Genomic DNA, 24,107 nt, shown 5'->3' on the forward strand with positions numbered 1-24,107 from the left:
CGCGGCAAGGAGAGGAGGAGGGATTGGAGGACTGGGGCGCACCAGGGACACCCCCGCAATAGGCGGCACCCGGAGCAGACCCCGCCCCCTTTCGGTATCTGCTGTTTTTTAATATCGGCCGAATGAAAAAACACAGTTTTCGACCAATAATTTTCGGCAGCCGAAATTTCGGTGTACCTCTAGTTATAATTGATTTTATAGCAAAAAATACTGATTTAAACTTGTAAACAAAAAGTGCCAGAAAAGGCCTGGTCTTCAAGTAGTTAAAGCGTAAATTCGGTAATTTTTCATCTTTCTATCTATTAAGACCCCTTTCACACTGGGGCGCTTTTCAGGTGTTTTAGCGTTAAAAATAGCACCTGTAAAGCACCTGAAAAGCGCCTCTCAAGCCACCCCAGTGTGAAAGCCCAAGTACTTTCACACTGGGGCAGTGCGCTTGCAGGACGGGAAAAAAAGTTCTGCAAGCAGCATCTTTGGGGCGGGGCGGGAGCAGTGTATACACCGCTTTCACCGCTTCCACACTTCCCTTGCTCATTGAAATGAATGGGCAGTGCTGCTGTAGCGCCGCAACACGGCGCTATTAACCTTTTCTTCAGCTGCTAGCAGATGTTAAAAGCGCCCTGCTAACGGGCGAAAAGCACCGCTAAAACTAGCGGTGTTTTACCGCTAATGCCCGCAGTGTGAAAGGGGTGTAAATCTTCTGCCCTTGTTGTTTTAACTTTGGATAGTAAAACATTTTTTTTGCCAGTAAATACCTTATACAGCCCACTTCCTGTTTCTTGTCTGTAAAAAAAAACTAGGCTTATGATATCATGCACAGCTATCTCTCTCGCTCTTGTGAGAGTTTGCCAGGAAGGGAGGGGGGATGAGTCATAAGAGTGCCAATGAGAGCTGCAGAGCTGGAGGTGTGCCTCTGTGTGTCTGTGTAAATCCAGGAAGTGAACAGGCAGCAACTTCAGCTGCCTATAGTTTAAAAAAATGATTGTAGCCAGACTCAGTGGAGGGGGATTTATGCAGCATATTTGGCAAGTACAGAATCACAGTAAATATAAAATAATATGCAAAGTGGTTGGAGGGAAGCTTCAGAATGGCAAAGATGTCTTTATTACAGATTTTGTGAGCAGACTGCAGTTCCTCTTTAAAGCGGAGTTCCCCTAAAAAAAATAAAAATAAAAATCAGCAGCTACAAATACTGCAGATACTGCAAATACTTTTAATAATTGGACACTTACCTGTCCCAGGGTCCAACGATGCGGGGGAACGAAGCCCCGCTCATCTCCCCCTCCTCTCTGTGGCACTGGCATTGTCGCTGTGGGCACCCGGCTGTGGCTTCACAGCCGGGCACGCACTGTGCATGCGCGAGCTGCGCGGCGCGCTGTGACTGGCTGGGCAATCATCTGGGACCTGTCAAGTGTCCCAGATGATTGCTTGGAGGGAGGGGGGAGAGGTGAGCTGACTTCCGGCGCCAGGAGGAAGTGGGAGCTGGAACCCTTCCGCACCCCCCCCCAATAATGACATGCCAAATGTCAGGGGGTCACCTTCCCTTAAAGCAGAAGTACCATTTTTAGGTGGAACTCCACTTTAAGTGAACTTGTAGTTATATTGCAAAGCACAGGTTCACATTACAGGCATGATCACCATTCATGGATTGAAATTCAGCTGGTTCGGCAGGTATCTGCCAAATTTCGATCCATGTATGGGCTAGCTGGTTGTAAACAAGTCGGTCTGAATGGTCCGCATGTGTGAAAGGGGCCTAAGAAATGTTCAATACTTAGTAAATTCTGTGTTTATACTATGCTGGTAGTAGCAGCATTGTACATTTACTTCTGAGGCCTTGTGAATGCCCAGGCATTTCTGTAGCCCCCAGGTCACATTCTCACTTTTAGCAAGGGAAATGGGGGTTGGTTTAAGTAAGTTATATGGTCACAGAAGAGAACACTGACATTTGAGTACATCCTATGCAAATTGTTGATTTTTTTTCAACATATTTGAATAGGCAAACGTTAGAACTTCATACAGACAGTGGGGGTTATTTACGAAAGGCAAATCCACTTTGCACTACAAGTGCAAACTACAAGTCCAAAGTGCACTTGGAAGCAGTGGCGTCTCCAGCTTTCATATTTAGGGGGGCACATGGGAGGACAGGGACAAAAGTTGGGGGACAACTATACAAAAATATATATATATCCTGGGGCCCTTTACTACGACCCCACAACGGCCCTTTCACATGTTCTGCAGTGAGCTCCCTTCCTATTGTATTGGGGCCCCCCAGGGTGGCAGAAAACAAGAGATATATGTCACCAGCATACCAAGAAAATATCAGGATCCAAAGCAGTGGGAGAACTATCAGGGTTGCAAAGGTTGTCTTGCCACCGGGCCCTGGTGTTCTGCCACTGTGGGGTTCCCCAGCCTCCTCTTGCTGTTCTGCCCCTGCTATTGACTGCGCTGGTCTGGCATCTCTTGGAATTTACAGGCTGGTTCTCCTGTCCTAAGGATGGGAGAAATCAGTCTGTTTTTTCAGTAACTGAGAGACCTGGTGGAGTATTTCCTGCAACTCGCTCTTCTCCCTGCCAATGAGGATGCAGGGGAAGGAGCAGATCGGGCAGCCGTGGTTGTGTGAGCGCTCGCATTATGCAGTGTCAGCGAGCAGAGGGAGGGGGGAGGAATCACCCGCAGGAGCTGACTGGGGACTCTCTCCCTCTTAGACATTGATTTTTTGTAAAAAAAAAAAAAAAAAAATTTTTTTTTTAAATGGGGGGGGGGGGGGGGGGCACATGGTGGGGCACAACATAATGTTGGGGGGGGGGGGGGGGGGGGTCAGGGCCCCCTCTGCCCCCCCCCCCCTAGGGACGCCATTGCTTGGACGTGCAGTTGCTGTGAATCTGAGGGGTAGATCTGAAATGAGGGGAAGCTCTGCTGATTTTTTTTATCCAATCATGTGCAAGCTAAAATGCTGTTTTTTATTTTCCTTGCATGTCCCCCTCGGATCTACAGTGACTGCACTTCCAAGTGCACTTTCAGTGCAATTTCAAGTGCACTTTGCACTTGTAGTTTGGACTTGTAGTGCAAAATGGATTTGCCTTTAGTAAATAACCCCCAGTGCCCTAGATGTCCTACTTAAAGTAGGAGAAAACCCTTTCACACATGCGGACCATTCAGGTCCGCCTGTCAGTTTTTTAGGCGGACCTGAACGGACGGAGCAATGTCATGTCCGCTGACATCCGATCCGCTCCGCTAAATTCAGACGGATGGAAACCCTACAGGTGATACTCGAAAAATTAGAATATCGTGCAAAAGTTCATTTATTTCACTAATGCAACTTAAAAGTGAAACTAATATACAGGGGCGGACTGATAACTCATGGGGCCCCCGGGCAATAGGAGATTATGGGGCCCCCAGGCAATCAGAGATTATGGTGCCACACAGTATACAATCACACAGTATACACATACATGTACACACAGTATACACAGACAGATGTAAAAAAACACAGATTTATACATACTGTCCCTGGTTTTACTGAAGCTGGCAACCTTGATGTGGCCCCCTAGTGACCCAGGGCCCTCGGGCAGTGCCCGAGTGGCTCAATGGTCAGTCCGCCACTGCTAATATATGAGATAGACTCATTATATGCAGAGCAAGATAGTTCAAGCTGTGATTTTTCATAATTGTGATAATTGTGGCTTACAGCTCATGAAAACTCCCCACATCTTTGCCAACGGTGAAAATGACTAGCCGCTTAAACTGAACACTTCCACAGCAAATATAAAAAAATGATAACGAATTACATGATTGATCTACACTGCTGCATGAAGTGACAACACTGATAAAAGGAGTTTAAAAAATGCCAGTGGGGAATGCTGTGGATTTTTGCAAATACAATCTATTAGCGTTCTTGAACATATTAACAGTGGGATTCTCTCATTAAATGAATTGCTGCATTGTAAAGGCACAAACCGTTTTCCTGAGCAGGCTGCAGTACAGAAGAACATTTATCTTCTCAGCCCACATGAGTAAACCAGAGGAAGTAATGAGAGGAGATGCTTTGCATGCATTGGGGGTTATTTACGAAAGGCAAATCCGCTTTGCACTACAAGTGTAAAGTGCACTTGAAATTGCACTGAAAGTGCACTTGGAAGTGCAGTTGCTGTAAATCTGAGGGGTAGATCTGAAATGAGGGGAAGCTCTGCTGATTTTATTATGCAATCATGTGCAAGCTAAAATGCTGTTCTTTATTTTCCTTGCATGTCCCCCTCGGATCTACAGGGACTGCACTTCCAAGTGCACTTGTAGTGCAAAGTGGATTTGCCTTTAGTAAATAACCCTCAATGTATTATCATTCTCACCATACATCCAACACTGTAGACAAAAGAACAAATAATACGGTAGTTATGTGAATTTGTAATGAGATGTAATTAGAGATGTATGGATACTAAAAGTGCATTTGTATACATTGTATATAACAGTAAATGCATAAAAACCTAAATCAGAGCATGTAGCTACAAATTGGAGAGGTGAATCGGGATGCAAGGGGCTACAATTGTGTGTGTGTGTGTGTGTGTATATGTGTGTGTGTGTATATATATATATATATATATATATATATATATATATATATATATATATATATACTGAAAAGAAGCAAACTGCTAATCATTTTAGGAAAAATATTGGAAATAAGTTAGATGTAAACATAATCATTACATTTTCATATATGCATTAACATGTTGATGTAATTACAGAAGCTATTTGCATTGTTTTTAAATCTGCACTTTCGTTGTGGTCCTTGCCATATGAAGGTCCATATCTGCCATTTCCTGTTGTAGGGTGACAACGAGTGTCTCTGTCTCCTAGTTGTGCTGCACTGTTGTCACCCTGATACATGGGCTTCCATTAGAGCTTTAGGCTGGGTTCACACTATTGCAAACTGGAAGCGGGTATCCCTGGATCCAATTTGCATGTCAGGAGAATGTGACCTGCTCTCAGTAGAGCTGGTTCACACAGCTTCAGGATGGCTGCGGAGCAAATTGCACAGGAGTCCTGTGCGTTTTCTGGTCCAAAATCAGCCAAAAATTTGGGCCAAAATCGGACCTGAAACGGTGAAGGACGCGCTAGACCCTTGCCGTGAGCCACTCCTCACGGGAGTGTGATCCCAGCCTTAAAGTACATGTTCAGCTTTTAACAAAAATTTCCCAGACCTTCCAATTCACACAGTTGGCTCTACCACTGCAGGTCCATACTAACCAACTACAATGGCCCTCCACGCTGTTTTCAAGCAGGCTGGCAAAAATCTAGTGCCAAGCTGTCTGCATCTGCATGACAACTTCCCATTGACCTAAACTGAATTGAATGTAATTGTGCAGCAGAAGCAACAAATGTCCCTTCTGAGTAAAACCTAATTACCTGCTGGTTTATTTTGAAATGTGGGCAGAAAAGTTCACAGGCTTGGGGAGTTCACTCCATGCAGATAGTATGCCAGGTCAGATATGAAACCAAGATAACATTTTTTCTGTGCTTAGGATTTCTAGAAAAATAAAGCATTTTATCTACTTGCTGAAAATGTTCTTAAAAAGTAAAAATAAATGCAGCCACTACATCTAACTGCTTGTTTTGGGGAGTTTAGATAAGTATAATGCCGCGTACACACGGTCGGACTTTTCGTCTACAAAAGTCCGACAGCCTGTCCGACAGACTTCCTGCGGACTTTCGGCGGACTTGCAGCAGACTTTCTAACGAACGGACTTGCCTACACACGACCACACAAAAGTCCGACGGATTCGTACGTGATGACGTACACCGGACTAAAATAAGGAAGTTCATAGCCAGTAGCCAATAGCTGCCCTAGCATGGGTTTTTGTCCGTCGGACTAGCACACAGACGAGCGGATTTCGGGGTCCGTCGTAGTTACGACGTAAAGATTTGAAGCATGTTTCAAATCTAAAGTCCGTCGGATTTGAGGCTGAAAAAGTCTGCTGAAAGTCCGGAGAAGCCCACACACGATCGGATTACCAGCCAGCTTTAGTCCGTCGGCGTCCGTTGGACTTTTGTAGACGAAAAGTCCGACCGTGTGTACGCGGCATTAGGCTCTGGGGTATTATGTGCAAAAGATGAATATAAAATATGTTTTTTTTTTTTTTACAAGTTTTTTTTAGTAAACATTTTTTTTCAGTGAGATAAGGTTTTTTTCTAGAGCGTGGGACCATGAACTTGGTTATTAAACCAGCATAAATAAAATAAAATAAAAGTGTAACTACATGTTGTAATCTTGCACCACTATGCATATAAATGTACTAACATATTTTTCTTGTTTCCTTTCAGAATGAGAACCAACAGAAAATTGTGCTTTATTCTGGTAGTGCTGGTTCCATTAAGCTTCTTCTGCTTCCATGTGATGACCAAGTCTGACAAAGTGGTGGCCGTATGGAACAGAGAAGCCCCTGAGAACATTCTGGATAATATCGTGCTACAGCCTGTAGACAAATATGCTCACATATCCTTGAAATGGAAAGAAGAGGTTTTAGAGTATGTATAAGTGCTATATTTTAAGCAGCTTCTGTTTTTCCAGATCTGACATCATTGTGTATGACTGATGTATGTTGTATTAGATGTTCAGTTACCTTCAAATTCTCTAACCTCCATATTCTTGCTGCCATAAGATGAACAGTGTTGCAGCATGTAAAATGCTGCTTTTTTGCGTTCTAGCTCTGGACTGTCTTCTCCGACCCTGTGTCTTCCTATTTGATAGTGTGGAAGCTTTTTGCAATTGGTTGCCAATAGGAAGGTTTTAGGGAATGGGAGATAGCAGGCCAGAGGTCAGTAATGGAAGCTGTGTTTGACATTTGCATAATAGAATTCATTAAATTCCAGGGTGCTCTGAACATAATGGACATGGAGCTGCCAGTTTTACAGACTTAGGGTTGAGATTCATATTAAAGATTAAAGGTGTTGTAAAAGTTCATGTGTTTTCACCTTAATGCATCCTATGCATTAAGGTGAAAAAAAAACACCTGTCAGTGACCAGCCCCCAAGCCCCCCCCCCCTCCCCCTCATGTTTTACTTACCTGACCCATCGAACTTGTCCAACGGGGACACGCCGTCTCTCTTCTAGGGGGTTCTCGGCTGTTGATTGAAAAGATTGATAGCAGCCATTGGCTCCCACTGCTGTCAATCAAATCCAATGACGCGGCCACGGGGGGGCAGGGCCGAGTCCTGTATTCGACGTCTATGGACGCGGAATGCTGGACTCGGGAGCACGGCCGCAAGGTAACCCCCCGGGAGAGCGCTTCTCCCAGGGAGTTATCAGATGCAGGGAGGAGCCGAGAGAGCCGCGAGGGACCCCAGAAGACGAGGATCAGGGCCACTCAATGCAAAACAAGCTGCACAGTGGAGGTAAGTATGATATGTTTGTTATTTAAAAGAAAAAAAAAAAAAAAGAACCTTTAGTGTCACTTTAACAAGCTCTAGAGCAACTGCACCTTCCAAAGTGCACAGTCTATTTGCCTTTAGTAAATCAACCCCACAGTGTAATAAGGCTATTCCAGGGGTCAGTGGGTACCAGTTCTTTGCTTAACAGACAGCCAGCCTTCGTCTACCTGGCCATGTAATTAACATCCAAGGTACAGCAATCCATTGAAGCCTAAAGCTGGATACACAAGATCAGTGCATGAATACAAGCAATGTAAGAGCCCTTGCACACTGGGGCGGGGGGCGGCGGTAAAACTCCGCTATTATTAGCGGCGTTTTACCGTCGGTATGCGGCCGCTAGCGGGGCTGTTTTACCCCCCGCTAGCGGCCGAGAAAGGGTTAAATACCACCGCAAAGTGCCTCTGCAGAGGCGCTTTGCCGGCGGTATAGCCGCGCCGTCCCATTGATTTCAATGGGCAGGAGCGGTAAGGGAGTGGTATACACACCGCTCCTTCACCGCTCCGAAGATGCTGCTGGCAGGACTTTTTTTACCGTCCTGCCAGCGCATCGCTCCAGTGTGCAAGCCCTCGGGGCTTGCACACTGGAATGAAAGCAGCGGCACTTTCGGGGCGGTTTGCAGGCGCTATTATTAGCGTAATAGCGCCTGCAAACCGCCCCAGTGTGCAAGGGCTCTTAATGCAGCGATCTCTCCCCCTAAGACATAGTATACTGTATTCTGAATCCCCCCCGCGCCAGCATGCACTTATCAGCACTTGCAACCATTGGTTGCGAGCGCCAAAATAATCTAATCTGGTCAGTAGACTAGCTTCTGTAGAACAGACAGCTGAACACATAGATTGAAAGTCGGCTGGTTCCTGCTGAACTGACCTGTGTGTACTGTGTCACTGAAGGCAAAACTTTTTTTTTTTTTCATTTTGGATAGCGTGAGGGAGGCTTATAACTGTGTCAGGTTTTTTTTTTTTTTTTCAATCTATGTCCTATTGGGAAGATTTACCTTCACTTCCTGTCCCATGACCAAAACAGGAAGTGAGAGAAGATCCTTCCAAAGTGTAGGAGTCCTGGTGTGTCACCAGAACTAGTGCCAGAACTAGTGCCCCCATTGGAAGATTTCCCCTCTTTTTCTTACAACAAAAATATTGGGCCTACGGGACTTTTAATGAGTCACACCTCAGACATAATATATACTCATGAAAAGTCCTGTGGACCCAATATTTTTGTTGTATGTGTACTAATTGAGACTGAGACACCACCTCCACCCACCTCACACCAGCTCCTTTTTTCCTTGTCTATTTTCCCTCTTTTCTTCTCATATCAACCTAACATTTGGGATTGTCTTTTACTTTCACTTTCACGTTTCATGATAATGGTAAACAGGACAAATAGAGAGGATAATTCTGACTAACAGGGCATAGACAGCAAAAAATCTGACAATCGAATCCCTCTAAACTCTAAAATCTAAAATTAAAAAAAAAAAAAAAAAAATTTTGCCTTTCCTATCAAATTTAACCACTTCAATATTGGGCACTTTCCCCCCTTCTTGCCCAGGCCAATTTTCAGCTTTTCAGCACTGTCGCATTTTAAATGACAATTGGTGGTCATGCAACACTGTATTCTGTACAAAATTGTCATAATTTTTGTCATTTTGTTCCCACAAATAGAGCTTTCTTTTGGTGGTATTTGATCACCACTGGGGTTTTTATTTTTTGATAAACAAATAAGAAAAGACCAACATTTTTTTTTTAAATAAGTTTTTCTTTGTTTCTGATAATTTTTTTTGTAAATAAGTAAATTTTCTCCTTCACTGACGGGCACTGATAAGGTGGCACTGATGGGCACTGACTAATAAGGTGGCACTGATGGTGGCACTAATATGCAGCACTGATGGGCACGGATAGGCACTGATAGGTGGCACTGATATGCAACACTGATAGACATTGATAGGAGGCACTGATGGGCATTGATGGGGCGACACTGATGGGTACTGAGAGGCCGCACTAATGATCACTTAGAACTGAAGAGAATTCAACTAAATCTGCAGCCAGCTGCACAAAAGATACATTTTTTTACATGTTTTGTACAAACGGCTTTAATTGCTATATGCAAAGAAAACAGTCATGGAATTAGGACTGGCTGCTCAGAAAAAAAGGAATAATGTTAGGCAAATAGGTAGGAAGGGGCATTTTAAAGATATAAGCACAGTATATATTTTTTAACTTATGTGCCTTGGGTTATAATAGACGTACGATTATGGTCACCCAGTTCCATGATCTGTGAGTGGCACCAAAGCTGGCTGTTATAGAGAATGGCTGATTGGCAGTACATGATTGCAATTGTTCTAGCTTCATCTTCCTGCGCTCAACATATAATGTACTTGTATTAGATAGCAGAGTTTTTTTTAGCACTTGGCCCCTTCAGTATCCTGAGGAAAATTACTTTGTGCGTTGTAATCCCTGTGGCCAGCTTTTAAACATAGGGAAATTTCAACATAATCCTCTAAATTGTTTGGCACATAAGTAAAGCAGGTAGTTTGCTGTTATTTTTTTTCCTACTGTTCCATTTCAATAGTACACTTCCTGCAATTCAAACCCATTGTATTCTACAAAAAATCATCTTTGGAGTATAAGAGCATTTTTTGTTGCTGAGGTTAATTTGAAGCCAGGGTGGATTAATTGGATTGTATCTCTTCACAGACTTTTGCCAAGAAACAGTTGCAAATGTGAAGCTAAGGCCACTCTAGACATTCCTTTTAGACAAGAGCTCTTTGGAAAACCGTATGCCGTCAACTTTATTTCAGCTGTGGAGCCTTCATTATTTGAGGATACCTATAGACGAAGAGAACTGGAATATAGTAACTTCAAAATGAGGTACAGCCACCAGCCATGCATTAATGTAAAGTATTGTTGTGAAAAAAAACCCCAATATTGCTAAGGACTACTCACGATACCATGCAATATCTTTTAGTGCCGCTCTAGGTGTTCTAGTAACATATAAGTCCAGTGTCTGACAGTATTAGATGGGTGCAGGCTGTCAAGTGCTTAATCCAGGCAGCACTGGAACATATACACTGTATGCGCAATTATTAGGCAAGTAAGTATTTTGACCAAATCATCATTTTTATGCATATTGTCCAACTCCAAGCTGTATAAACTTGATTGCATTTTGGATTTAAGCATATCAGGTGATGTGTATTTGTGTAATGAGGGAGGGTGTGGCTCAAAGAGACCAACGCTCTATATCCAGGTGTGCATAATTATTAGGCAGCTTCTTTCCCTCAGGGAAAATGGTCCAAAAAAGAGATGTAGCTGACTATGAAAAGTCAAAAATTGTAAAAAGTCTTTTTCAGAGGGATGCAGCACTCTTGAAATTGCTAAGATATTGGGGTGTGATCACAGAACCATCAAACATTTTGTTGCAAATAGTCAACAGGGTTGCAAGAAATGTATTAAAAAAAGACACATATTAACTGCCAACAGTTTGAGAAGAATCAGACGTTAAGCTACCAGGAACCAATTATCCTCCAGTGCTGTCATATTCCAGAACTGCATCCTACCTGGAGTGTCCAGAAGTACAAGGTGTTCAGTTCTCAGAGACATGGCCAAGGTAAGGAAGGCTATAAACTGACCACCACTGAACAAGACACATAAGTTGAAACGTCAAGACTGGGCCAAGGAATATCTGGTGACAGATTTTTCAAAGGTTCTATGTACTGATGAGAGTGACTCTTGACGGACCAGATGGATGGGCCTGTGGCTGGATCAGTAACGGACAAAGAGCTCCTCTTCGACTTAGACGTAAGCAAGGTGAAGGTGGGGTACTGGTATGCAGTGGCGTATCTAAGGTATGGCAGCCATGGCAAGTGCCATGGGCGCCATGGGGGGAAGGGGCGGCAAAAAGCCGCCCTCTGCATGAAAAAAAAACCCCACCTGTCCTCCCAGACTAATATAGTCACCGGCGCCATGATCAGCCTGCAGGATTGCGGCGCTGGTGTTTTATCAGATGGCTGTCGGGCTCGGTTTAGGCTGAGGGAGGCTCTGTCAGCAGGGAGGGGTGGGGCAGGGAGCTCCACTGACGCTCTGACCCTGCCCTGCCCTGCCCCGCCCCATGTACTCTGTATGTGCTCAGAGCACTAGCATTGCCTCTCCTGGACCACGAATATTCCCGCCCCCTACCGCCGCAAGCCCCGCCCCTACCGCCGCGAGCCCCGCCCCTACCGCGGAAAGCTCCGCCTCCGGACCTCTGAGAGGTGAGCCCGGCTGGTCAGGTAGGTCTTTCTACCTATAGACTCAGTGTTACTAAACCCTCGCTGACAATGTTCTTTATCCCCCGTATAGCTGTGCATTGCTGAAAGCTTAGATTTTTAAACTGGCTACTTGGTCATCTGCTGTAGTATGTCGCATTCGCAGTCTGGTCATCTGCTGTAGTCGCATTCGCAGTCTGGTCATCTGCTGTAGTCGCATTCTGGTCATCTCCTGTAGTCACATTCGCAGTCTGGTCATTTGCTGTAGTAAGTCACATTCGCAATCTGGTCATCTGCTGTAGTCGCATTCGCAGTCTGGTCATCTGCTGTAGTCGCATTCGCAGTCTGATCATCTGCTGTAGTCGCATTCGCAGTCTGGTCATCTCTTGTAGTATGTCGCATTCGCAGTCTGGTCATCTGCTGTAGTCACATTCGCAGTCTGGTCATCTGCTGTAGTCGCATTCGCAGTCTGGTCATCTTCTGTAGTCGCATTCGCAGTCTGGTCATCTGCTGTAGTCACATTCGCAATCTGGTCATCTGCTGTAGTCGCATTCGCAGTCTGGTCATCTGCTGTAGTCGCATTCTGGTCATCTCCTGTAGTCACATTCGCAGTCTGGTCATTTGCTGTAGTAAGTCACATTCGCAATCTGGTCATCTGCTGTAGTCGCATTCGCAGTCTGGTCATCTGCTGTAGTCGCATTCGCAGTCTGATCATCTGCTGTAGTCGCATTCGCAGTCTGGTCATCTCTTGTAGTATGTCGCATTCGCAGTCTGGTCATCTGCTGTAGTCACATTCGCAGTCTGGTCATCTGCTGTAGTCGCATTCGCAGTCTGGTCATCTTCTGTAGTCGCATTCGCAGTCTGGTCATCTGCTGTAGTCACATTCGCAATCTGGTCATCTGCTGTAGTCGCATTCGCAGTCTGGTCATCTGCTGTAGTCGCATTCTGGTCATCTCCTGTAGTCACATTCGCAGTCTGGTCATTTGCTGTAGTAAGTCACATTCGCAATCTGGTCATCTGCTGTAGTCGCATTCGCAGTCTGGTCATCTGCTGTAGTTGCATTCGCAGTCTGATCATCTGCTGTAGTCGCATTCGCAGTCTGGTCATCTCTTGTAGTATGTCGCATTCGCAGTCTGGTCATCTGCTGTAGTCACATTCGCAGTCTGGTCATCTGCTGTAGTCGCATTCGCAGTCTGGTCATCTTCTGTAGTCGCATTCGCAGTCTGGTCATCTGCTGTAGTCACATTCGCAATCTGGTCATCTGCTGTAGTCGCATTCGCAGTCTGGTCATCTGCTGTAGTCGCATTCGCAGTCTGGTCATCTGCTGTAGTCGCATTCGCAGTCTGGTCATCTGCTGTAGTCACATTCGCAGTATGGTCATCTCTTGTAGTATGTCGCATTCGCAGTCTGGTCATCTGCTGTAGTCACATTCGCAGTCTGGTCATCTGCTGTAGTATGTCGCATTCGCAGTCTGGTCATCTGCTGTAGTCGCATTCGCAGTCTGATCATCTGCTGTAGTCGCATTCGCAGTCTGGTCATCTCTTGTAGTATGTCGCATTCGCAGTCTGGTCATCTGCTGTAGTCACATTCGCAGTCTGGTCATCTGCTGTAGTCGCATTCGCAGTCTGGTCATCTTCTGTAGTCGCATTCGCAGTCTGGTCATCTGCTGTAGTCACATTCGCAATCTGGTCATCTGCTGTAGTCGCATTCGCAGCCTGGTCATCTGCTGTAGTCGCATTCGCAGTCTGGTCATCTGCTGTAGTCGCATTCGCAGTCTGGTCATCTGCTGTAGTCGCATTCGCAGTCTGGTCATCTGCTGTAGTCACATTCGCAGTATGGTCATCTCTTGTAGTATGTCGCATTCGCAGTCTGGTCATCTGCTGTAGTCACATTCGCAGTCTGGTCATCTGCTGTAGTATGTCGCATTCGCAGTCTGGTCATCTCTTGTAGTCGCATTCGCAGTCTGGTCATCTCCTGTAGTATGTCGCATTCGCAGTCTGGTCATCTGCTGTAGTATGTCACATTCGCAATCTGGTCATCTGCTGTAGTCGCATTCGCAGTCTGGTCATCTGCTGTAGTCACATTCTGGTCATCTCCTGTAGTCACATTCGCAGTCTGGTCATCTCTTGTAGTCGCATTTGCAGTCTGGTCATCTCCTGTAGTATGTCGCATTCGCAGTCTGGTCATCTGCTGTAGTCGCATTCACAGTCTCTGGTCATCTCCTGTAGTATGTCGTATTCGCAGTCTGGTCATCTCCTGTAGTACTTCGCATTCGCAGTCTGGTCATCTGCTGTAGTCACATTCGCAGTCTGGTCATCTGCTGTAGTATGTCGCATTCGCAGTCTGGTCATCTCTTGTAGTCGCATTCGCAGTCTGGTCATCTCCTGTAGTATGTCGCATTCGCAGTCTGGTCATCTGCTGTAGTATGTCACATTCGCAATCTGGTCATCTGCTATAGTCGCATTCGCAGTCTGGTCATCTGCTGTAGTCACATTCTGGTCATCTCCTGTAGTCACATTCGCAGTCTGGTCATCTCTTGTAGTCGCATTTGCAGTCTGGTCATCTCCTGTAGTATGTCGCATTCGCAGTCTGGTCATCTGCTGTAGTCGCATTCACAGTCTCTGGTCATCTCCTGTAGTATGTCGTATTCGCAGTCTGGTCATCTCCTGTAGTACTTCGCATTCGCAGTCTGGTCATCTGCTGTAGTCGCATTCGCAGTCTGGTCATCTTCTGTAGTCGCATTCGCAGTCTGGTCATCTGCTGTAGTATGTCACATTCGCAATCTGGTCATCTGCTGTAGTCACATTCGCAGTCTGGTCATCTCCTGTAGTATGTCGCATTCGCAGTCTGGTCATCTGCTGTAGTATGTCGCATTCGCAGTCTGGTCATCTGCTGTAGTATGTCGCATTCGCAGTCTGGTCATCTGCTGTAGTATGTCACATTGGCAATCTGGTCATCTGCTGTAGTCACATTCGCAGTCTGGTCATCTCTTGTAGTATGTCGCATTCGCAGTCTGGTCATCTGCTGTAGTCACATTCGCAGTCTGGTCATCTGCTGTAGTATGTCGCATTTGCAGTCTGGTCATCTCTTGTAGTCGCATTCGCCTTCTGGTCATCTCCTGTAGTATGTCGCATTCGCAGTCTGGTCATCTGCTGTAGTATGTCACATTCGCAATCTGGTCATCTGCTGTAGTCGCATTCGCAGTCTGGTCATCTGCTGTAGTCGCATTCGCAGTCTGGTCATCTGCTGTAGTCGCATTCTGGTCATCTCCTGTAGTCACATTCGCAGTCTGGTCATCTCTTGTAGTCGCATTCGCAGTCTGGTCATCTCCTGTAGTATATCGCATTCGCAGTCTGGTCATCTGCTGTAGTCGCATTCGCAGTCTCTGTTCATCTACTGTAGTATGTCGCATTCGCAGTCTGGTCATCTCCTGTAGTACGTTGCATTCGCAGTCTGGTCATCTGCTGTAGTCGCATTCGCAGTCTGGTCATCTTCTGTAGTCGCATTCGCAGTCTGGTCATCTGCTGTAGTCGCATTCGCAGTCTGGTCATCTGCTGTAGTCGCATTCTGGTCATCTCCTGTAGTATGTCGCATTCGCATTCTGGTCATCTCCTGTAGTATGTTGAATTTGCAGTCTGGTCATTTCCTGTAGTATGTCGCATTTGCATTCTGGTCATCTCCTGTAGTATGTCGCATTCACAGTCTGGACATCTCCTGTATTCGCAGTCTGGTCATCAGCTGTAGTCACATTCGCAGTCTGGTCATCTGCTGTAGTCACATTCGCAGTCTGGTCATCTGCTGTAGTCACATTCGCAGTCTATTTAAAAGTAGTACCTGCTGTTGCACAAATCACTTTATTACACTTTTATTTCTGATATTTATGGCTATGCATATTAATGTAATCCATATTGAGCACCATATTTGATTGGCTGCTTGTGCTTGGCATATACACACAATCAAATAGTGCTCAATATGGATTAAATAAATAGATATCATAAAGTTTAATAAAGTGATTTGTGCAACAAGCTCCTTAAACATTCTACATACAGTGAAAGTTCATGCAGAGCAAACTTTGCAGTACACTAACTTTCACTGAATGTAGAATGTTTAATGACCAGGGGCGAACTGATCCATTGGGCAGTTTATGTAGTACTAATTTGTTAATAGAAGGATTAAAGAGCTTGACTTGTAGTTTTGTTAGCTGTTTTTTTTTGTTTTGTTGTTTTTTTTTTTGACAGGGGCGCAGTTTCAGTGCTTGCCATAGGCGCCATTTTCACTAGATACGCCTCTGCTGGTATGGGCTGGTATTATTAAAAATTAGCTAGTTGGACCTTTTCGGGTTGAAGATGGACTCAAAATCAACTCCCAAACCTACTGCCAGTTTTTTGGAAGACACTTTCTTCAAGCAGTGGTACAGGAAAAAGTCTGCATCTTTCAAGAAGACCATGATATTTATGCAGGACAATGCCTCATTGCATGCATTGAAGTACTCCACTGTGTGGCTAGCACATAAAAGCCTTAAAGTCAGGTTTTTTTATCCTAATGCATTATACTGTGCGCAGCAGCCCCCCTCGGTCCCTCTAATACTTTCCTGAGACCCATCTCTGTCCAGCAATGTCCACAAGTGTCTCAGCCATGCAGGACTCTCCGTCCTGATTGGCTGAGATACAGTAGCGGTGCCATTGGCTCAAAGTCAGTTAGCCAATCAGGATAGAGAAGGGGCAGGGCCAAACCACAGCTCAGTTTCTGAATGGACACAAGGAGCTGCAGCTCGGCTTGGATGCCCCATAGAGAGCTGCTGGCTGTGGGGGCTCTCAACAGGAGGAAGGGGCCAGGAGCACAGAAGAGGGATCGGAGAAGAGGAGGATCTGGGCTGCTCTGTGCAAATCCACTGCACAGAGCAGGTAAGTATGAAAGGTTTGTTATTTTTATAGAAAAAAAAATGAGACTTTACAATCACTTTAAAGATGAAAGAATAATGACATAGCCCCCTTCCTCACCTGACCTAAACCCTATTCAGAACTTGTGAGCCCTTCTTAAACAGGAGATTCACATTGAGGCTGGGTTCACACTGGTGCGACACGACAGCCGTCCTACTTTGGATCCGACTTTGCCCTGCGACATGAAGCCGGCATGTGTCCGACTTTCAATGAACGGGGATCCGACTTGGATCCCCGCCAATGCTGGCACTGTGTTTGGTATGAATCTTTAGGGGGGAACTCCGCGCCAAATTTTAAATAAAAAACCGGCATGGGTTCCCCCTCCAGAGGCATACCAGGCCCTTGGGTCTGGTATGGACCTTGAGGGGAACCCCCTACGCCGAAAAAACGGCGTGGGGGGTCGCCCCCAATCCATTCCAGACCCTTATCCGAGCACGCAGCCCGGCCGGACAGGAATGGGGGTGGGGACGAGCGAGCGCCCCCCCCCTCCTGAACCGTACCAGGCCGCATGCCCTCAACATGGGGGGTGGTGCCTTGGGGGAGGGGGCGCGCTGCGGCCCCCCCACCCCAAAGCACCTTGTCCCCATGTTGATGAGGACAAGGGCCTCTTCCCGACAACCCTGGCCGTTGGTTGTCGGGGTCTGCGGGCGGGGGGCTTATCGGAATCCGGGAGCCCCCTTTAATAAGGGAGCCCCCAGATCCCGGCCCCCCACCCTACATGAATGAGTATGGGGTACAGCGTACCCCTACCCATTCACCTAGGAAAAAAGTGTCAATTTAAAAAAAAACACTACACAGATTTTTAAAGCATTTTATTAGACAGCTCCGGGGGTCTTCTTCCGACTTCGGGGGTCTCTCCGGTTCTTCTCCACGCTCTCCGGATCTTCTGCCGGGCTCCTCCGCTCTCTTCTGCTCTTTTGCCGCTCTTTTGCTAAAGCGGAGGAGCCTGGTCTTCAACCTTCTGCCTTCTGCCTTCTGCCTTCTGCCCTCTTCTCCTGATGTTGACACGACGCTCTCTGGGGCTAGAATGCTCTCTGTGCGCTCTGCTCTGACTTATATAGGCGGTGACCCCGCCCCCTTATGCCGTCACAGTCCCTGGGCATGCTGGGACTGTGACGTTTTAGGGGGCGTGGTCATCACCCGATGACCATGCCCCCTTATGCCGTCATAGTCCCAGCATGCCCAGGGACTGTGACGGCATAAGGGGGCGGGGTCACCGCCTATATAAGTCAGAGCAGAGCGCACAGAGAGCATTCTAGCCCCAGAGAGCGTCGTGTCAACATCAGGAGAAGAAGGCAGAAGGCAGAAGATTGAAGACCAGGCTCCTCTGCTTTAGCAAAAGAGCGGCAAAAGAGCAGAAGAGAGCGGAGGAGCCCGGCAGAAGATCCGGAGAGCGTGGAGAAGAACCGGAGAGACCCCCGAAGTCGGAAGAAGACCCCCGGAGCTGTCTAATAAAATGCTTTAAAAATCTGTGTAGTGTTTTTTTTTAAATTGACACTTTTTTCCTAGGTGAATGGGTAGGGGTACGCTGTACCCCATACTCATTCACATAGGGTGGGGGGCCGGGATCTGGGGGCTCCCTTATTAAAGGGGGCTCCCGGATTCCGATAAGCCCCCCGCCCGCAGACCCCGACAACCAACGGCCAGGGTTGTCGGGAAGAGGCCCTTGTCCTCATCAACATGGGGACAAGGTGCTTTGGGGTGGGGGGGCCGCAGCGCGCCCCCCTCCCCCAAGGCAACAACCCCCCATGTTGAGGGCATGCGGCCTGGTACGGTTCAGGAGGGGGGGGGGGGCGCTCGCTCGTCCCCACCCCCATTCCTGTCCGGCCGGGCTGCGTGCTCGGATAAGGGTCTGGTATGGATTGGGGGGACCCCCAACGCCGCTTTTTCGGCGTAGGGGGTTCCCCTCAAGTTCCATACCAGACCCAAGGGCCTGGTATGTTCCTGGAGGGGGAACCCATGCCGGATTTTTATCTAAAATTTGGCGCGGAGTTCCCCCTCAAGATGATCTGAGCACAAGTCGCGTGCCGAAGTCGGATCATGCGAGACGGCAATCCGACTTTGATCCGACTTCAATGATAGTCAATAGGCTGAAGTAGGATCAAAGTCGGACCAAAGTAGTACAGGGAGCATCTCTAAAGTCGGAACGACTTGTGTCGGACCAGTTAGGACGGCTCCCATAGGGAAACATTAAATTTCACACGTCATGCGACATGAGCTCCCAATGTCGGAGCGTTTGTCGGACCAGTGTGAACCCAGCCTGAAGGAAAACAGTACACCTCTCTGAACAGGCTGTGGTTGCTGCTGCACAGAAAGTTGATCATCAACAAATCAAGAAACTGACGCCATGAACGGAAGGCTTATGACTTATTGAAAAGAAGGATGGCTTATATTGGTCACTGATTTTTTTTTTTTTTAATGTCAAAAATATTTATTTGTAAATTTTGAATTGTTTATTATTTTCACTTTAACAATGCACATAATCAAATGAGATTGGAACATTTTAATTTTTAATTTAGTTGCATAATAAATCTGCACACTAATAGTTGCCCACTAATTGTGCACACATTTATTTCTTAGGAGATATTCTCCTAAGAAAGCCAAAACATCACTTTTACTTTCTTATATATTCAGGTTTGAGGTTTATTAATATTTTGGATTGACCAAGATCACTGTAGTTGTTCAATAATGACATTAATCCTCAAAAATACAACTTGCCTAATAATTGTGCACAGTGTACAGCTGTGGCCAAAAGTTTTGAGAATGACACAAATAATAATTTTCACATAGTTTTTGCGATGGCAATTTGCATATACTCCAGAATGTTATAAAGAGGGATCAGATGAACTGCAATTAATTGCAAAGTCCCTCTTTGCCATGAAAATGAACTTAACCCCTCAAAAAAAACATTTCCACTGCATTTCAGCCCTGCCACAAAAGGACCAGCTGACATCATGTCAGTGATCCTCTCATTCACATATGTGTCAGTGTTGGCGAGAACAAGGCTGGAAATCACTCTGTAATGCTGATTGAATTAGAGCCCTTTCACACTGGGGCTGCCCATGCATTAGCGGTAAAGCGCCGCTCGTTTTAGCGCCCGTGTTGCAGCGCTTCCAAAGCAATGGGCAGGGGCGTTTTGGGAGCACTGTATACAGCGCTACCAAACCGCCCCTAAGATGCTGTTTGCAGGACTTTCTAATGTCCCGCAAGCGCACCGCCCTAGTGTGAAAGCACTCAGGCTTTCACATTTGGGCGGCATGGGAGGCAGGTTTCAAGTGCTTTACAGGGGCTATATATAGCACTAAAACGCCTGCAAACTGCCTCAGTGAGAAAGGGCTCTTACAATAACAGACTGGAAGCTTTAAAAGGAGGGTGGTGCTTGAAATCATTGTTCTTTCTCTGTTAACCATGGTTACCTGCAAGGAAACACGTGTAGTCATCATTGCTATGCACAAAAAGGGATTCACTGGCAAGGATATTGCTGCTACTAAGATTGCACCTAAATCAACCATTTTTACGGATCATCAAGAACTTTAAGGAGAGAGTTTCAATTGTTGTGAAGAAGGCTTCAGGTCACCCAATAAAAAGTCCAGCAAGCGCCAGGGCCATCTCCTACAGCTGATTCAGCTGCGGGATCGGGATGACACCAGTGCAGAGCTTGCTCAGGAATGGTAGAAGGCAGGTGTCAGTACATCTGCACCCACAGTGAGGCGGAGGATGACCTGGTATCAATAAGGGCAGCAAAGAAGCCACTTCTCTCCAGGAAAAACACCAGGGACAGACTGATATTCTGCAAAAGGTACAGGGATTGGACTACTGAAGACTGGGGTGAAGTAATTTTCTCTGATGAATCCCCTTTCTGATTGTTTGGGGCATTCAGAAAAATCTTGTCAGAAGAAAGGTGAGCGCCACCATCAGTCCTGTGTCATGCCAACAGTAAAGCATTCTGAGACCATTCATGTGTGGGGTTGCTTCTGAGCCAAGGGAGTGGGCTCACTCACAGTTTTGCCTAACACAGCCATGAACATTAGAAAAAGGGGTAGGGGATCTTTTCCCTTTGTTTCTCGTAGGTATAGCAGCCCATTCAAATGAGTGGGCTGCTGTGCCTGCGCAAAGGTGGCAAGCAGAACTTAGCCTAATTTTTTTTTACATTAGCATCACTTTAGGTGATAGGAAATCTCTTCAGTGGGGATGCAGAGAAAAACAAAAAACAGCACAAGGTTAGAACTTCTGAAAATGTTTTTTATTGCTAGCAATGCCTTTTGCACGTTGAAAACTGCTTCCCCCATTTCTTGTGTGGGCATCACAGGGACAGGAAGTGAGGGAGAATAGCCTAAAGAACACTTGCTCGAATGTACATGTAGATTTGCTGGTCAAATGGCTTATCAACACATAAGAACTCTGTGAAGTCTCATTTATAAACAAAGTACAGTTGCAGAAAAGAGTAAGCCGTTTAAAAAAAATTAAGGCTACCTGTAGATTCTGGTAAGGGTGCTTTTTAATATCGTAAAGCGTTTTTGTCTAGAAGTTGTTTATTATGTAACTGAAGTTCTCCTTTAACTCTTCAGTGCTGCAAATGCTCTTTATTAGGTCTGCAACTAACAATTATTTTTATAATCGATTAGTTGGCTGATTATTGTTTCGATTAATCGGATAATAACCTTAAAGTGTGGTGTATAGTTTAGTTCATATGTAAAGTTTAAAATAAAAGGCAATTTATTCTTAAATATGCAGTGGTAAATATAAATAACCAACTATATCGTTAGGGAGCAAAATCTCTAATCCACTCTGAGAATAACAGACAGAAGAGATATTCTGCATATACTATTAGAGGTTGTAAATATCATCAAATTCAGAGATGCAATTTTTTATTTAAAGAAAAAAAAATTAAACATTGTTTTGTGGATTTTCAAACAGAACTGTACTATATTATGTGTGACAGACTCCCTTGTCATAGGCAGGTGGCTTGATAAAAGCTCCCTGTGCCTGCTATCACTTATGCTGGCCATACAAAAACAATGTTCATATGATTTTCTAATCATTAGTGGGGTCAAATCAACGTTCGTTTTCAACCACAGTGACAGGAAAATTTGAAGGAGCAGAATAGAAAACTTCTTGGTCAAAGGAATTTTTAGACAGTGCATGTGGTTTTCTTTCAGAAATTACATTCATTTTAAAACTGAATGTTAAAAGCAAGAGAAATTTTCAAACGATGTTCTTTCATTCAGCGAATGTACAAACATTTTTCGTAATGAATATTCTCGTCCGAAAATCGATACGTGTATGGCCAGTGTAAAGTTTACTTCACACTCCGTTTCTGCAGTGCTTTTTGCTGTGCGTGTTTGCAATAATCGCTACTATAACGGGTTCATTTATACTGTAAAACAGTGAAAGTAATAATATATATTACTTATATCATATAAATAATTTCATATAATATTTTTTTCATGGATATCATTATTTTAAATATAATGCACAACACTGTTAAAAGTTTGCTTTAAATGTAATTGTAATGCCTTCTTTTACCTCCAGTCTCAGCCTCCACCTTCTCTTTAAAGAGTCTTTAAAGTGATTTCTTTCAAAACAACAAACATGTTATACTTACCTGCACTGTGTAATGGTTTTGCACAGAGCAGCCCTGATTCTCCTCTTCTGGGGTCCCCCACCGACGCCTCTGGCTCCTCCTGCCTTCAGAGTGCCCCAATAGCAAACTGCAAAGTATAATATAGAGTGCTCCTATAGCAAAGTTAAAAAAAACCTTTAGAACCTTTAAAACTGCCTTTAGAACCACTCACTTCCTGCTCAGGACTACATGTCCCAAGAGGCATTGCTCCTCACACATTCACAGGTACTTATTGATATGTATGGACGGTGTACTGAGCTGTATGTGTTCTTTACTGTATTTCCTGATATGTAAACAAATAATGAATTCTGTATGCAGGCCAACTAATCGGCTGGCCGATTTAATCGATTATGAAAATAGTTGACAACTATTTTCATAATCGATTAGTTGTTTCGGCCCTACTCTTTATGCAGTTGCTCTTTACCCTATGATGCAATCAACAGCCACAATTTGGTTATATGTTTCGAGATAGCTTGTCATAAATGCCTGCTGGGGATTAATTACTGTTTTCACACTGCCAGACATCTGCTGAGAACATATTGTTTCTGTACCTGGGAATAATCCACACTTAGTGACACCTATTATTCGGATTCCATTTGCAAGCCATGGATTAAATAGCAATATATCTGCAATACAAATACTCATTGATCTTTCTTTATCTAATGCAGCCTTTCTCAACCTTTTCAACACAGAGGAACCCTTGAAATAGGTCTCTGGGAACCCCAGGGGCGGTGCCAGGTGGGTGCATGGGTGTGCTAAAGCACCCTCAAAAATTGTTTAAGCACCCTCATAGCACCCCCAAAATGTGCACGCTTGAATTTCCAATATATGTCACGGAATTCTTTTAAATAAATTTTTACCTGTGTGCTCTGTGGGACAAAAAAGTCCGGGGACTCTTTCATATAGAGGAGGGATACTGCAGCTCTGACCGCATAAGCCGCTGATCTTCAGTGAGTCCCGGCATCATTAGTGATGGATTGATCTCAGTACTGTACAGAGGCGCTAGGTTTTGAAAGCATTGGGACATGCGGCGCCTCTGTACTTGCCAGCCGCACTAAGGAAAGGAAGGAGGGAGAAGCTCTCAGCCCAGCCGGGCCGTGGAGGAAGGAATTAGTCTCTATCTCATTGCATGGAAGCCACGCCCACCCCTCCTCCTCGTCACAAACAGGCAAACAGGAGCTGTGTGTGCTTCTATGGAGCTGCTGTGGGCTGAGCCAAGATCAGGACAAGAGGGGAGTTTCCTATCCCAGCCCCGGAGGAAGAAGGATTTCTTTTGGAAATCTAAGTAGAGTGCACCCGCCCACTCACCATCACATTATCACCTGTCTGGCCCTGATCCTTATTATAGAGCTGCTGAGCTGGTAGGGGATAGGGACAGGCAGTGGGACTCCAGTCCTAATCAACAGAGGAAGGATAAGGATTGTTTTTCTGTCAGTAAGCTGTGTCAACCCTCCCCACACCAGGCAGTCCCAGCTCCTCCCCACACCAGGCAGTGCCAACCCCTCCCCACACCAGGCAGTGCTAACCCTCCCCACACCAGGCAGTGCCAGCCCCTCCCCACACCAGGCTGTGCCAGCCCCTTCCCACACCAGGCCGTGCCAACCCCTCCCCACACCAGGCCGTGCCAGCCCCTCCCCACACCAGGCCGTGCCAACCCCTTCCCACACCAGGCCGTGCCAGCCCCTCCCCACACCAGGCCGTGCCAGCCCCTCCCCACACCAGTCAGTGCCAGCCCCTCCCCACACCAGTCAGTGCCAGCCCCTCCCCACACCAGTCAGTGCCAGCCCCTCCCCACACCAGGCAGTGCCAGCCCCTCCCCACACCAGGCAGTGCCAGCCCCTCCCCACACCAGTCAGTGCCAGCCCCTCCCCACACCAGGCAG

General features: G+C 45.9%; 1 protein-coding gene across 3 annotated transcripts in view; it reads left to right on the forward strand.

Moving 5' to 3' along the window:
* B4GALNT1 (beta-1,4-N-acetyl-galactosaminyltransferase 1) overlaps nt 1–24,107 on the forward strand; it is a 254,061-nt gene that overhangs the window by 148,773 nt on the left and 81,181 nt on the right. For all 3 annotated transcript variants that reach the window (XM_073613757.1, XM_073613758.1, XM_073613756.1), the window contains 2 exons: nt 6,319–6,522; nt 10,116–10,289. In XM_073613757.1, coding sequence (XP_073469858.1) covers nt 6,320–6,522; nt 10,116–10,289 — 377 coding nt within the window. In that variant the 5' untranslated portion in view covers nt 6,319. The remainder of the gene's footprint in view (nt 1–6,318; nt 6,523–10,115; nt 10,290–24,107) is intronic.

This window comes from Aquarana catesbeiana, linkage group LG02 (assembly GCF_042186555.1).
Source record: "Aquarana catesbeiana isolate 2022-GZ linkage group LG02, ASM4218655v1, whole genome shotgun sequence".
NCBI lineage: Eukaryota > Metazoa > Chordata > Amphibia > Anura > Ranidae > Aquarana > Aquarana catesbeiana.